General features: G+C 43.1%; 1 protein-coding gene across 5 annotated transcripts in view; it reads right to left on the bottom strand.

Moving 5' to 3' along the window:
* The window catches only part of sema6e (sema domain, transmembrane domain (TM), and cytoplasmic domain, (semaphorin) 6E), a 119,143-nt gene that overhangs the window by 12,381 nt on the left and 93,680 nt on the right, over positions 1–13,082 (bottom strand). For 2 of the 5 annotated variants that reach the window (XM_035431581.1, XM_035431582.1), the window contains exons 14-20: positions 12,880–13,035; positions 11,078–11,251; positions 10,655–10,792; positions 9,162–9,239; positions 5,953–6,011; positions 5,326–5,376; positions 1,827–1,982 (exon numbers count right to left, since the gene is read on the bottom strand). In XM_035431581.1, the coding sequence (XP_035287472.1) occupies positions 1,827–1,982; positions 5,326–5,376; positions 5,953–6,011; positions 9,162–9,239; positions 10,655–10,792; positions 11,078–11,251; positions 12,880–13,035 (812 nt within the window). The remainder of the gene's footprint in view (positions 1–1,826; positions 1,983–5,325; positions 5,377–5,952; positions 6,012–9,161; positions 9,240–10,654; positions 10,793–11,077; positions 11,252–12,879; positions 13,036–13,082) is intronic. The other 3 variants (XM_035431583.1, XM_035431585.1, XM_035431586.1) reach the window with 3 other exon arrangements.

The following is a 13,082-nucleotide window of genomic DNA, read 5'->3' as shown; positions in this document are numbered from 1 at the left end:
TGGGACTGTAATGGAGTCAGCGTGTGAAGACACTAACATAAATATAATATATGCAGCTCCATCTTGTTGAATATTCAGGAGCTACACAAGCTGTCCTTTGGGCCAGACTTTATAGCTATCTGTGGAATACAAGAAGAAAACCCCAAAAATGAGAAGCAATGAAATTAAGCATTCTGTGGGATTGTTAAAATTCCTACCATGTCAATGTTATTCAAAATTGCTCCTTGTAGATAACCTCTAAGAATGTTGTGCATGCTTACACACATCAGTATGCTTATTTGAATGACGAATGGGCCAATGTTTTTATGCTGGCGGAATGGCAAGTCATACTGAATAGCTATTTTGAACAGCAGAAAACTAACTGAACAATGTAAACTCCACCAATACATTCTCACAAAGATTATGGCGAGATAGGCTAAATAATAGTTATCAAGGGGTTATAATAATCAATTTTATTGAGCATTAGATATTAGATGTCTCATAATAACAACATTTCCCTGGTCATTGCCTGTGCTGTTTATTATATATCACCTTTGATCACCTTTATTATGGGTGTTAATATTTTGTTCTCTATTTACCCGTTTTTTTATTTGTACTTTTTCGCCAATACAGTATGTGCTTTGAAGACAGCTTGACTATTTACCAGGCCCAAGTCCTTTTTAGTTGTGTAAATCTAGTGTCGTTTTGCTTTTAAGCAGAACATTAAACACTATTATTAACTGCACTCATGTGGCTTGTCTAAGCAGCTGCAACTTTAGGTACCAAATGGTCTTTTTAATTGAACAAACCTCAGCCCCCAGAAATTATTCCCAGTGATGTCAATCACTGTTGCTAACCTTTCCTCTGCTTTTTTCTGATACAAGCATTACAAGTTACAGAGGGATATATTTATTAGACCTGGATATATTTAGTTAATATTATCTGCATAAAATACATTTTAAAAATAAACACTCTGACTGTTCTTGCTCCGCCTCTTGGCAATTCTTTCAGTTTACACTGAGCAGCAACAGGCAATCAAATGACAGGGAATCAACCCCGCCGTAGGAGCTATTTATACATTGGAAGGACTTTGAATGACCTCATTCCTGGACACCAGTGTGTGTATGTATGCGTGAGTGAATGTGTGCGTGTGTGTGCTTGTGTGTGCGTGCGTGCGTGTGTATGCGTGTGCGCGTGCGTGTGTATGTGTGTGCGCGTGCGTGTGTGTGTACGTGTGCGTGTATATGCATGTGTGTGCTGTTTATACAGAAAGGCCATTCTCAGAAGGAAAATTAGATGGGATGAATGTTGCAAGGAATGCTGCCAGGGGGCTTTGTAGGGTGATAGAAAAGTTAATCATTCATAATTAACAGTTATTGAGAGAAATAATCTCAGTGCATGCAGTATGTGATTTACATATTACATGCAGACAGCATGCCCTAGGTGATTTTCCTGTCCAATTTACTCAATAGAGCTGTATTGGCCTTTGTAAGTATGGATTTCCAATGACAACATGCATTTCGTTTTGTGCCACAGGTTATCTGTGTAAGTAATGGTGAACTGATCAATTGCCACAACGTCCCCATTACCAGTTTTTCAGAATCCTTTTCTCATAGTAGAAATAGAACTCTCCAATGTACAAAATTATGGAAATACTAGTAGGAGGATACAATACAAGGGTCAGGGTTCAGCTCTGTTTCTGCCTTTTGCATAGCATAAGCATTAGTACAAGCCATTGTATGAGTCTGCCATAAAGCTACTAGGCCCACAGTGCGATCCATTGCAGCGCAATATTAGACCCAACACCAGACAGACACTTGGCCCTCCCTCACACCCCGCCCCCTTACCCTCTGTCTCCACACTGATCGCCTCCAAGTCAGGTGACCCCTGTTTCCCCAGAGGAGGGCGGTCATCTGGACCAGTACCTTTTTCTGAGCCACCTGTCAGCTTTGGGAAAGCCGCCCCCTGTTTGGTTGTGCTGGCGCTTGTGGGTGTGGTCTTTCCTGTGGTTACCGGGAGGGGCAACAAAGTAGCCAATCAGATCAATTATAGACACATAACAGAGTGGATGACAGTAAAATATGACTTGAACCAATATCTCAAGCATTATTGGCCAGACCACCTCAGTTGTGCCTTGTTGCTGGAGGAGACAGAAATAGACACAAATAGACATCTTACCATTATATATAGATGGACAGTAGCTAAGAAAACCTAATTTGATATTCAGTTAACAAAACAAAATTGAAAGATGTGCTCAAATGCTTTCACATTTAAATTCTAAAAAAAAACCTGCCCACTAAAGCCCATAAAGAGGGCCAAACCTGACTGTGAAACATTGGGATATTAAACTAAGAGGCTGAAAGCTCCATGGAGACACCTTTTAAACTACTGCTATAGTTTAAATCATGACAGGAAAAAGGAAGTATATAATGTACATAAATTAGAAGACTGGATCGAATCCACAAAACCTCTGACATCCTAATGGTATTCCTGCACTGGTGCCAGTGATATACCAATAGTTTTTAAAACTGGCTGGTGGCCTTAATGGGGAAAGGTATTTCATCGTTTTAAATTCTCTGTTTTAAAGTATTTTAACATTCCTCCTAATTCAAAGTCATTTGTGGAACACACGAACACACACATATGTACAGTGCGTAAGTGCATACACACATATGTGCTACCTTGCCACACAGGGCTTTGGTTGATGAGAATGGCCATCAGCACGACTCAACTGTGAATGGCCGTCAACTGTGACGCAACCTTTGGAGGCAGTGCAGGCTGATTTGGAGTTGAGGTTCGAAGTGTCTCTGAGTGCATTTCCTTACTTTAAGCCAGGCCCCTACACCAGCCTCTGTGATGCTGGCAGGTTGTGCAAAATGTATTTACATATATAAAATATGCTTAATCGTAAACAAAAACCATCTGGACCCATTATCGCATAACTATAAAATAGGCAATGATGACATGACCTGTTGACAATACATTAGCATCCTTAAAAAGAAGTGAATTTGCAAAGTGTATGAATTTTCTGCACTAACAACAGTATTGCAACAAGTCACTCTTTAAGAACCTCAAATCTCATCCACACACCACACACATCAGGAGCCCTTTTAAATTTACAGTGAGTGTACCAGGATGTCTACAGCATAAAGCAGTGGAGTCTGATTGATCTGTAATGGTAACGTGCCAGCCAAAAATGTTGCCATCCCGAGAAGCTTCCGTCCAGATTGAACACGAGGGGCCCAATCTCTCATTGCCAGTTTGACAAGTTCCGCTCAGAATAAGGTGGCCTGTCAGCACGCCATCTGCGCCAGGCAAATTAAAACCCTTTGCCAGGGGAGATGAGCGTTGGCGGGCATGACAATAGCTGTACTTCCATTTCATTTAGGCTTCCCCCCCCCCCCTCCTGGTATAAGAAAAAAAAAAACTAAACAAACACATAATGGGCACCAGAGAGCCACTCGAGTGTCTGTACGGCAGCGCGGTTAGCAATGAGCCCTGCGAGCCATCCCGGTGGGGCGAGATCAACGGACAGCCGGGATGAAGAGAGAGGGAGACGGTGGAGCCTCTCTGCTGTTTCGGCAGGGGGAGGAATCAGACGGCCCCTCTGATTCCATCTGCGGCTGCGGGCGGCTTTCGCCTCCGCTAATGATCGCTAATCTCCTGCTCGCAGTTCGCAGGGGCTTAAAAGCGACGCGCGGGGTGAAGACGTGAACCGATCAATGCGGGCGCTCGTCAAGTAGCGGGTCCCACTGCTGCGCAGTTTCTGCTGGTGCAGAGGTAGCCGCTACAGGAGCGGCGTGAGGCTGCGTGAGGCTGCGTGAGGCTGCGTGAGGCTGCGTGAGGCTGCGTGAGACTGCGTGAGACTGCGGAGGCGGGAGGACGGAGGTGCCCGCAGTCAGCAGCTTTACCTCGTGCCTCCGTCTGCTGCGGCGGGGATGACAGACCGAATGGGAGTGACACACGGACGGCACTATCGCTGAATAAAGAGCCCTGTCTCTCACACAGGCTCTGATGATCTGACGGCGATAATTAGCGCTGCGGTAAACACAACAGAATGGATGCGTCGCAATTACTGGCCCGCACTTCACTGGATGCGCAACAAAATCCGGGTTAAATAAGGATTGTGAAGCAGCGAGCACAGTTCCAACTTTTTTCCTCATAACCAATGCACGAACCCGAGTGAGTCAGAGGGTTCATTTGGTTTCTTTCTCGAACTATATTTGGCAGCCCCACTCTACAGGTGCACGAAAAAAAGCCATCGACAGAGTCAAAACGATTCAAGTAGCTCTGTAATTTATGTCATGTATTGAGTAGTTTGGACTTATGCCCACATTGGTTTACAATTTAAAGAAATTTGAGATACGCACAGCACACTGCAGGTCTATTTGCTAAATGACAATGCAGCACACATGTGCGTTTCGCACAATAGTTTCTCTGAGCATTCTGCCTCCATTTTAAAGCAATGCAATTCTGGGCACCCCGGCTAATGAGAACATACGACCACAGAAACAATGTGCTCCAGAGAATCTTTTAGTTTCGTTAAAACCCTGCTCAGCCCAAAAAATGTTTTTGCTGTTCTGAAAAACGGCTCCAAGATCTGCAGAATTTGTATCCTCTATGTTATATTCCACAAACTCTTCGACAGTAAGAGCATTCATGGATGCTCTCAAATTTGAACAGATGCAAAAAAAAAAAAAAAAAAAATATATATATATATATATATATATATATATAAAACATACAAAAGTTGTACTTGATTAAGTTTCTGAAAGGTTGTTTTTCTACAACCAGCCAAGTGGTAAAGCATATGCATTCATGCTTGCATACAACTACATATTGGGAAAAAAAAAGAAACGACCGTAAATATGAATCCGCAGATACCTTTCGATAACAATTATATATATTAAGTATTTGAGGCACTAGCTCAAAGACGGTAACATGTTTTTCAAGCATATGTATTTTTAAGCATATTTTGAGCATACTGAATTTGTTTGAAAGGTGTGTAGAGAAAACAAGTCGCCTCACGTGACAGCAAATATGTTTGAACCTTGGTATGATTACATTGTGCAGTGTAAGACAAGCGATGAAATGTGGTACAAGAATAAAAACATAAAACTGAAAAAAAAGAAAGAAGAACCAAATCTGATGACTTCACAAGACGTTAACAGTTAACCATGTGACCACTTCCCCATACAACTTAGAAACTAAATGAGATGGGTCTTTCACTTGGGGCTGAGGCTTGAGGATGGGAGTATTTGTAGCATTTTTATATCTTCCATCAGCAGAAAACGCAATGTGGGTGGAAATAAAGTAAGAATCAAGAAAAAACTAAAGTAAACTGACCATAAGCAGAATCAGCAGCAGTGTTTTGCTTGCGAGTGGTAGCCAGGATGTCTACAAATGGGAAAAGCACAAAAGAGTAAATAAATTTGACAAAAATATGCTAAAAAAAAAAACTAAAAACAAAATACCAACCAACAACAAATGGTAGCAGTAATATTCCAGTACTACACTCTGATGAAAGCTTGAACCAATATGCAGGGAAAATGCAGCGCAATAAAGAAAGCTCATTCAATAGCAGGTCTACAGTGACAGCCTATTGCCACTGATAATGGCATAATTTCAGCAAGGTGGTCATTGGTACTATGACTTCACCCCTCATAGCTCCTTGCAGAGATGAATTCCCCTCGAGTGTGTAATATTAGAACTGAGAATTACATTTTATATGACAGATGGGTGAAGGATAGCATAGCAATATGCACAGAACCTGTGTGTATCAAAGTTATAAGGGATTTCATTTGATATACCTTAGATATGTTTATTGTCGTGATCTACAATTTTCCTGTAATTTACAACTGACAATAAAGAGGGGGTGCGAGTACACAGATGTGACAAGCAAAGGAAGTTTTTTATAGTAAATTTTCCGAGCCTAGTTGAGAAGATACTATGTAATGACAGTTTTAGACTTACCATGGCAGCCGTCTGGATACTGTGTGTAGTCATTCTCTACATCCTGTTCGAGCCCAGCCCTGGAAAAACAAGTTCAATATCACAGTCTGTTTATGCATAATGTTAGGTCCCCATTTATCTAAGCATATTCTGTTTTAGAAACTAAATTAGCTGGGCATTAGGTGACCATTTCACAATACATAATGATAATAGAGCCTGGGGAAACAGAATTAGCACTCAATTTGTCTATCGGCACAAGGTCTCACTTCTTTTGTGCAGGTGAATTAAAGCCCAACCCACACAGATGTCAGCCATACAGCAACCGTTAATGCCACAGTTTTACAGTAAATGACCATGTGAAATGAGGAGAACTAACAGTCGGGCGAAGGCCAGCACACAAGTGCTCTCTCAGCCAGGTGAAACGAGGGTGTTTACCACTTACTATAGTGGCAGGGATAAATTTAACGACGAGGCAAACCGGAGTGCCGGGCGTGTTGGCTTGCAGTCTGAGAACAGCAGAACTGCTTAATCTCTCTAATCTCTGCCTCCCTCACATCTCAATTCTCCCTCTCTGTTTTTACTCAAGATCCTCTGAGCCCGCGCTTCCCTACAAGGAAATGCAATTTAATTTGTCTCATAACATGCACTTTTTCAGAGCGGGCCATATTGAATTGCCCCCCCTCTGGACTGTTGTACTTTGATTTTAGATAGCAAAATGAAGGGCTGATATTCTATTCCTCCCTGGAGAAGGCTCACACGCTGAATGGTACTGCATCTTTAACACAGATGAGCAGATCGCCATACAAAAGGCCATCGTTGCAAATTAATTCCAGCTGATAAATAATTGAATTGCTTAATGTTTAGAAAGCCTTCTCAATCAAGCACACCATCACATAAACAACTGCAAATCCATTTATAGACAGCACTGACCGCTGTGAAATAACGGATAAAAAAGCAGGCACACCATCCGTGACTAATGGAACACAGGACACTCGCATCAAAAATGGTCCAACTTGAAGGCTGTCCCCATTGCCCATTAGGAAGGTAAATCAACTGAAATGTTTGTTTCATCCTAGTGCTTTATCTGTTCCTGACACAAATACAGTTTATTCAATTTTCTTCCTGCTGCATATTCAATCATTCTGCCGCTTTCTTCTTATTATTTCGTCCCCTCTTTCCATTAAACTGAGATGTGCTGGGCTGGTGGGATGAGAGCGGAGCTCTATCACAGGACTATTTATTAACCAGACGCAGGCTTGCCGGCGGTGTGCACCGAGCCACACTCCTCTCACAATGGAAAGGAGGAGTGTGAAGAAAACATGCAGGCACACACAAACACATACGCACACACACCACACACACGCACCCGTGCACAAACACTAACCCACACACCCGCACAGACTCACGCACACACAGGCAAATATAAACACGCGGCCAAACGTATGCACACGTGCACGAACACAAAAAACACATGCATATACGCATGGAAGCACACACACACATGTACACACAAACACACACTTACACATGCACACACACACAAATGCTAAGACATACACACACGCAATGCACGTACGTACACGCACGCACAAATGCACACGCATGAAAGGCTATTTCTACAGTAGCATACTCTGAAACCAGCCCTGCACATAACTCCTGGACAGGCCTGTATTTATCTACTTTGCTCTTCGGTTGCTAAGATTTTTGAATGTGTTTGCAAGAGGCTAATGTCCCTGGCAATGCATCTTTGGAGCCCTGACAGCATCAGCAGAAACTGCATTAGCAGCTCACCTCTGGATCAACTCTCCCGAAACAGCAGCCCCACTTTATATAATCCCCCAGGAGGCTCAGAATGTGTGTCTCCAGTCATGAAGTGGCTCAGTCCATTACAGTCTTTATGAGCTGTTGAATCTGGAGGCCTCTCCTGGCTCAAGCTCTGGACATTTCACACTGTTTTACCTCACACGCGTAACCCGGCATGGGGGAAACACTAAGTCAAATATTTGCCTACCTTGGCTTTCCTACTTCATTAGTTTGATTCCAGCAATTGTCTCCACATTAAATCATGACATAAATCAAAGCACTGCACGATCTGCTTTGCTTTCTCCCAGACACACAAAATCTATTAAACATTGGCTGAAAGCAGGACAGAAAATACAACAGATGGGAGGGCCTGTGAAAAGCATGCATTACTTCACGAAATGAAGTCCATTCACTGATGTCAGTGTAAATGGAAGAACAGAGGACTCTGTGACCTCAGTGTCCTGTGGTGCTTGCTGAGACAACATTGAAGCACAAATTGATTAAGAGATACATCGTGTATAAAGGAAAAACAATAGCAAACATGGAGGCTGTAGAGAAGCTAAAGCGAAGTGAAATAATACTATTTCCCTCCAGACAGGCAGTGTGGTACATGAGCTCTGATTGAAATCCACACAGCTGAACATTGGTTTCGATTACATGCAACAGGGCGCAAAGAAGTAGAGAAAGAGATTGATTGGCCTTTAGCTTCCACACTCCTACATTCTGGGCAGCTGAGTGATCAATAGTTCCAAGTGTCAAATAGCTTCTTTCCAGTTCATCAGAATGGATAAATAAATTACATTTGGGTCACTCTGATCAATAACTGATTTTTTTATTATCTTTCCAAGAACTGTATTTGAGGCTTACATATAATGTCTGAGCGAATGCATTTAAAGGATTAATAAACACAATTTTATGAAACATGTAGAACTTACCGTACTGGTTACTCTGGCAAGTCAGTACAAGAGTTTTCATTATTTGGTGCCGGAACTTTTTGAGTTTTGAGTGTACTTCAGGTACAATTATACTTTTAGACTTAAATATAGATATCAGAAAGTAATTTTGGATCTGTACCTCTGTAAAGACCTTAGAATATTTAGGTAGCTCTGTGCTACACTATTGGCTCCAGCTTGCATGTTTATGATACTCAATGTTCTGCAACAAAAGGGTATCTTGTAAAATAAGCAGACAATGTATTAAACACACCGTGCCCGATCTCTGACTGCTGGGGAACAAAAATAAACTCTTAATTCAAAATGGGAAGTATGGAAGACCTACATTAAAAATGCGCACAAAAATGACTTAAGGTCCTATTTTCACACAGAGCACGTCTGTGCAAAGGCTATTGACCTGAACCTCCTCTTGTCAGTGGCCAGTTTGCTAATAACCGCACAAAGCTGGTGGGCCTAATTCGAAGCAGAACATACTTCAATCCAGGTGTCATGGTGGTACAGCTTCCGCTTTTTAGCCAGATGCAGTAGGGATCACGCGAGGACAGACAGGTCCTGAAAGACAGAGAAGTGACAGCATCGTAAAAATCCCCACAAAAGTGAAGGAGACCCCATTCATCCACTAACCTATTAAAACCACAGTACTCTTTAGGATGCTGAAAATGACACTGAGAAAGGTCACAGTTAAAACAGTAAGTCTGAAATAATGTTCTGAAATACTGTCCTGTCTGGTGGGGGTGGGGGTGTTTGTGGGGAGGGGAGACAGACATAGGACATCGAGTGGCTGCCACTCAGGCCTAAAGCCAGTCATTTTACTGACAGCCCAAGGCATCTGGGAGCCAGAGGCAGTCTGAGACTGGCTGTCACAGCTCCAATGACAGACAAACCAGAGGGACTGTTGGCAGGGGCTCTTGGTAGGGGGGGGGGGGGGGGGCGGGGTTGGACTATCACCAGAGTTTCTACCATGGGGAGGGGTGCCTTGGAGCTACGGGAGCTGTCATTTTTTTTGCACAAAATTTTCCATCGGCCCCCTGTCTGGAAATGATGTGGACAGAGGCACCCTCGTGGCTCAGCACAGTCCTGTTTGGAATCATTCCTCAGCAGGACATAGACAAGCCTGCGTCTCCATTCTCTACTCTGCATCTGAAATGCACCCTGCCATTGTGATCTCGGCTGTGGACCCCACAGAAGTAGCCAGATTTCTACAGTAAGATTTCCAGTTCATAAAGGAGGATGAATACAATCTACATTCTTCCTTAGTACTGAACTATTACCCAAGTGTGTGTTCAGTTGAGTAAAACTGCCTTGTTTAGCACTTGCAAGAGGTAAAGAAAAACACGTAACTAATTGTATTTCATAGTGCACCATTATCCTGCCTTGTACAGGTATAATTATTCTCAATGTACTGTATGAACATACAGCTTTACCCTTACGAATGACTGTTCTCACTACAGCAGAAAATACAGGCATTTATGAAAACATCAACAGTGCCTCCTCAAACATTTTATATGTAACAGATTTTGGCCATGCCAAATCCAATTTTCTCCATCCACCGCAAAGGCACAGGCTCAACAGTGTGGGATCCTGTTCTTGTTCCCACTGTGACAGAGTAAGATTCTCACTTAATTAAGTGTGAGTGGAAAACAGACTATGGGAGCCAGACCCAAATTTGCTTGCTGGAAATGAAAGACGTGTGGCAAAGTGGTTATGGGCCTGAAATCGAACACCAGGGGGCCTTTCAAAACGATCCTTTCTCCTAATCTCTGCATGATGTCGACTGTTTGGGCTTTGCGGACTCTGGAGATGGGATCGTAATAAGAAGCAGGGCCGAACACTATGTCTCCTTTGGTAAGACGGCTGGCCCCCATCCAATCAGATGGTTCAATTTCACATAAAAAAAAGCTTCACTGGACAGAATGGATCTGTGGTTGGGGGGAAGGGGGGCAAGTACAACGGCGGCTGCCACTTACTTCTTACAGGAGCCGTAGTCTGCGCAGCGGCTGAGGGGCACACGGATGACGCAGCTGGAGAAGGCCACAAACAGGGCATGATGGTCCTTATCCAGCTCCAGCCCCAGAACCCTCCTGTCCTCCCCACGAGCGTCACACCTGGAGAACGGCAGAACACGTATGAAAAACAGACCCGGGACCAATGAGTACGTGACGTAGAGGAACTACGAGAAAAGTCAACTGCTTCTTTAGGGACAAAAGGAGAGCAGACAATTAGGGTGGCACAGCAGAATAGAGGTCTAAACTAAACCCATATGGCGTTGTCTTCTACATTCCCTGTGCTCATCAAGGCAATAAGATGTATGAGCCTTTTTCAGGTATAAAAAGCAGTTGTCTAGTAATGGAAGGTTTACTTTCAGGAAGGTTTAACTGACAGGAGCTCACTTGGTGGGGTTGTAAACATCAATGTCCTCCAGGAGCTGGGTCTTGAAGGAGGCATTGGGATGGGTGCTCGCCAGAACTTTCAGCACCCTGCCATCCTCAGAGCCCAGGAACAGAACCGTGTAGTTCTTGTAGGGCCCGGCTGCAGTGTCTACAGCTATCTGGGTCAGTTTAAACCTGAAGGTGAACACAAATTTTGGTGTAATCAGCAAGCAACGTGATGATAAATTTGACAACAATATTCTGTCTGACCTAGTTAAAATACTCTTTGTGTTCATATGCTTTTTGTTTGTTAACAAAAACCAGAAAATCACACATTGCATTATTCTCAGGACATACTCGTCAGAGGACCGCTCAGTATTTTACCCCAGGGAGATTAAAACAGACGAGTCGTTCTGAAAGAGATGTGAAACAGTGAGCTGCCGAAAGATGTCATCCATCAGAAGTTCTACGATGCGCGCGGTGTGACACAGTTGGCATGCCAGCTGGTGGGATAGGTAAATTACACTTCCATATTTCAGATACAATTTTTTACTGCTGTTAACGAGCCTCTGTGTGGGAGCCTGCATGATCATGACAATAGAGCCTGATTCACCGTGGCTGGTGTAGTCTGACCTTCTGTCAGACGTTGACGTCAGAGCAAAAATTAGCCGGATAGCCTTATCTCCTCATTACGCATTCTTATATCCGTATTAGGGATGTTAACACGAAATCAGGTAACTGTTAATCGTTAATAAGAACATTGATCGATTCATTTTATTGATTAAACTGTTAAATTACCCATTTAAATGACTAACCTAATGCTGGCGATTAGATTTTACATTAGAGAGACGTTTCTTTGTCATTGGACACAAATCCCCTTGGTTGGTGGAATGTTAACGAGTCATGGTTCCCTTTACTGGCAGCATTAGTGGAACGTTATTTGTCCATTCCTGGAACATCTTCTCAGCGGCTGGTCCTACCTTCTGTGCACCAGACTAACGCCAAAGCACGTAGATATTCCTGAGCAAAAATGCTTAGGTATTAAGTTAGGTAATGGCATATAGGCTTCGTTGATCATGTTATGGCTATATGTTACAGCTTTCAGTAATAGAGCCTACCAGCGGTCTTTTGTTGGGGGTTTCATGACATTTCATCCCATTTATTTCACTCCTCTACTTACCCTTTTTGTTTGCGGCACATCGAGGGGCCTACTTTACAAAGTTGTTAACTTACTTCTATTTTGTTTAATGAATAACCTACCACTTGCTACACTATTGAATAGACCGATCAGTTTTTTCATTATAAGACTGTGTTAGCAGCTACACGTGTTGTCACAAAGACAAAAAAAAACAAAAAAACAACGAAAGCAGTTAATTTGTTTATTACACAGTTAAGCATTAATAAGCAATATCTTTTGTCACAATTGCAGTGGCAGTTCAGCCCGCCTGTAATAAAAATGTCAGCGGTGCCTGAGAATGTCCAGCAGATTTCTCATTCCGTGATTCCGTGTTTTCAGAATTTTGTTTCTTGCCTTTATGGCCTTGATAAACAATGCAAATCATGCTTAAATGATCGTTTGAGCATGTCTTAATAAAACCTCTATGACAAATACAACTCATTAATTGGTTGGCCTATTCTAAGTCATTCTTTTTATAGGCCATATAGTAGATTTGAAGCTAGTCAGTTAATCATTACTAATCGATTAATGGGCGCCAACGATCGTTTAAAAGAACTGCACAAAATTTGCATCCTTAGTCTGTGTGCTTGATTGGTTCCTCCGTGAGAGAGGACAGAGATGTGTGGTGGGGTGGGACGGGGCATACCTGCTAGTGGTGCGAGTGAAGCAGGGCCGGTCGTTGACGGACGGCACGGCTTCGTCCATCAGCGGGTAGGACTTGATGAAGGTCAGCATTTCATCAGGAAAGGTGGTGGAGGACTTGAAAGAGGCAGCTGGGCCGTCACCAGCACAGGACCCCGGTCTGCGGAGACAAGATGGTGGGGGGAGAGGGGACACAATTAGTGCTGC

Source organism: Anguilla anguilla, chromosome 1, assembly GCF_013347855.1.
Source record: "Anguilla anguilla isolate fAngAng1 chromosome 1, fAngAng1.pri, whole genome shotgun sequence".
Taxonomy (NCBI): Eukaryota; Metazoa; Chordata; class Actinopteri; order Anguilliformes; family Anguillidae; genus Anguilla; species Anguilla anguilla.
The sequence above is the reverse complement of the archived record's forward strand: the minus strand, read 5'-3'. Positions and strand labels throughout refer to the sequence as shown.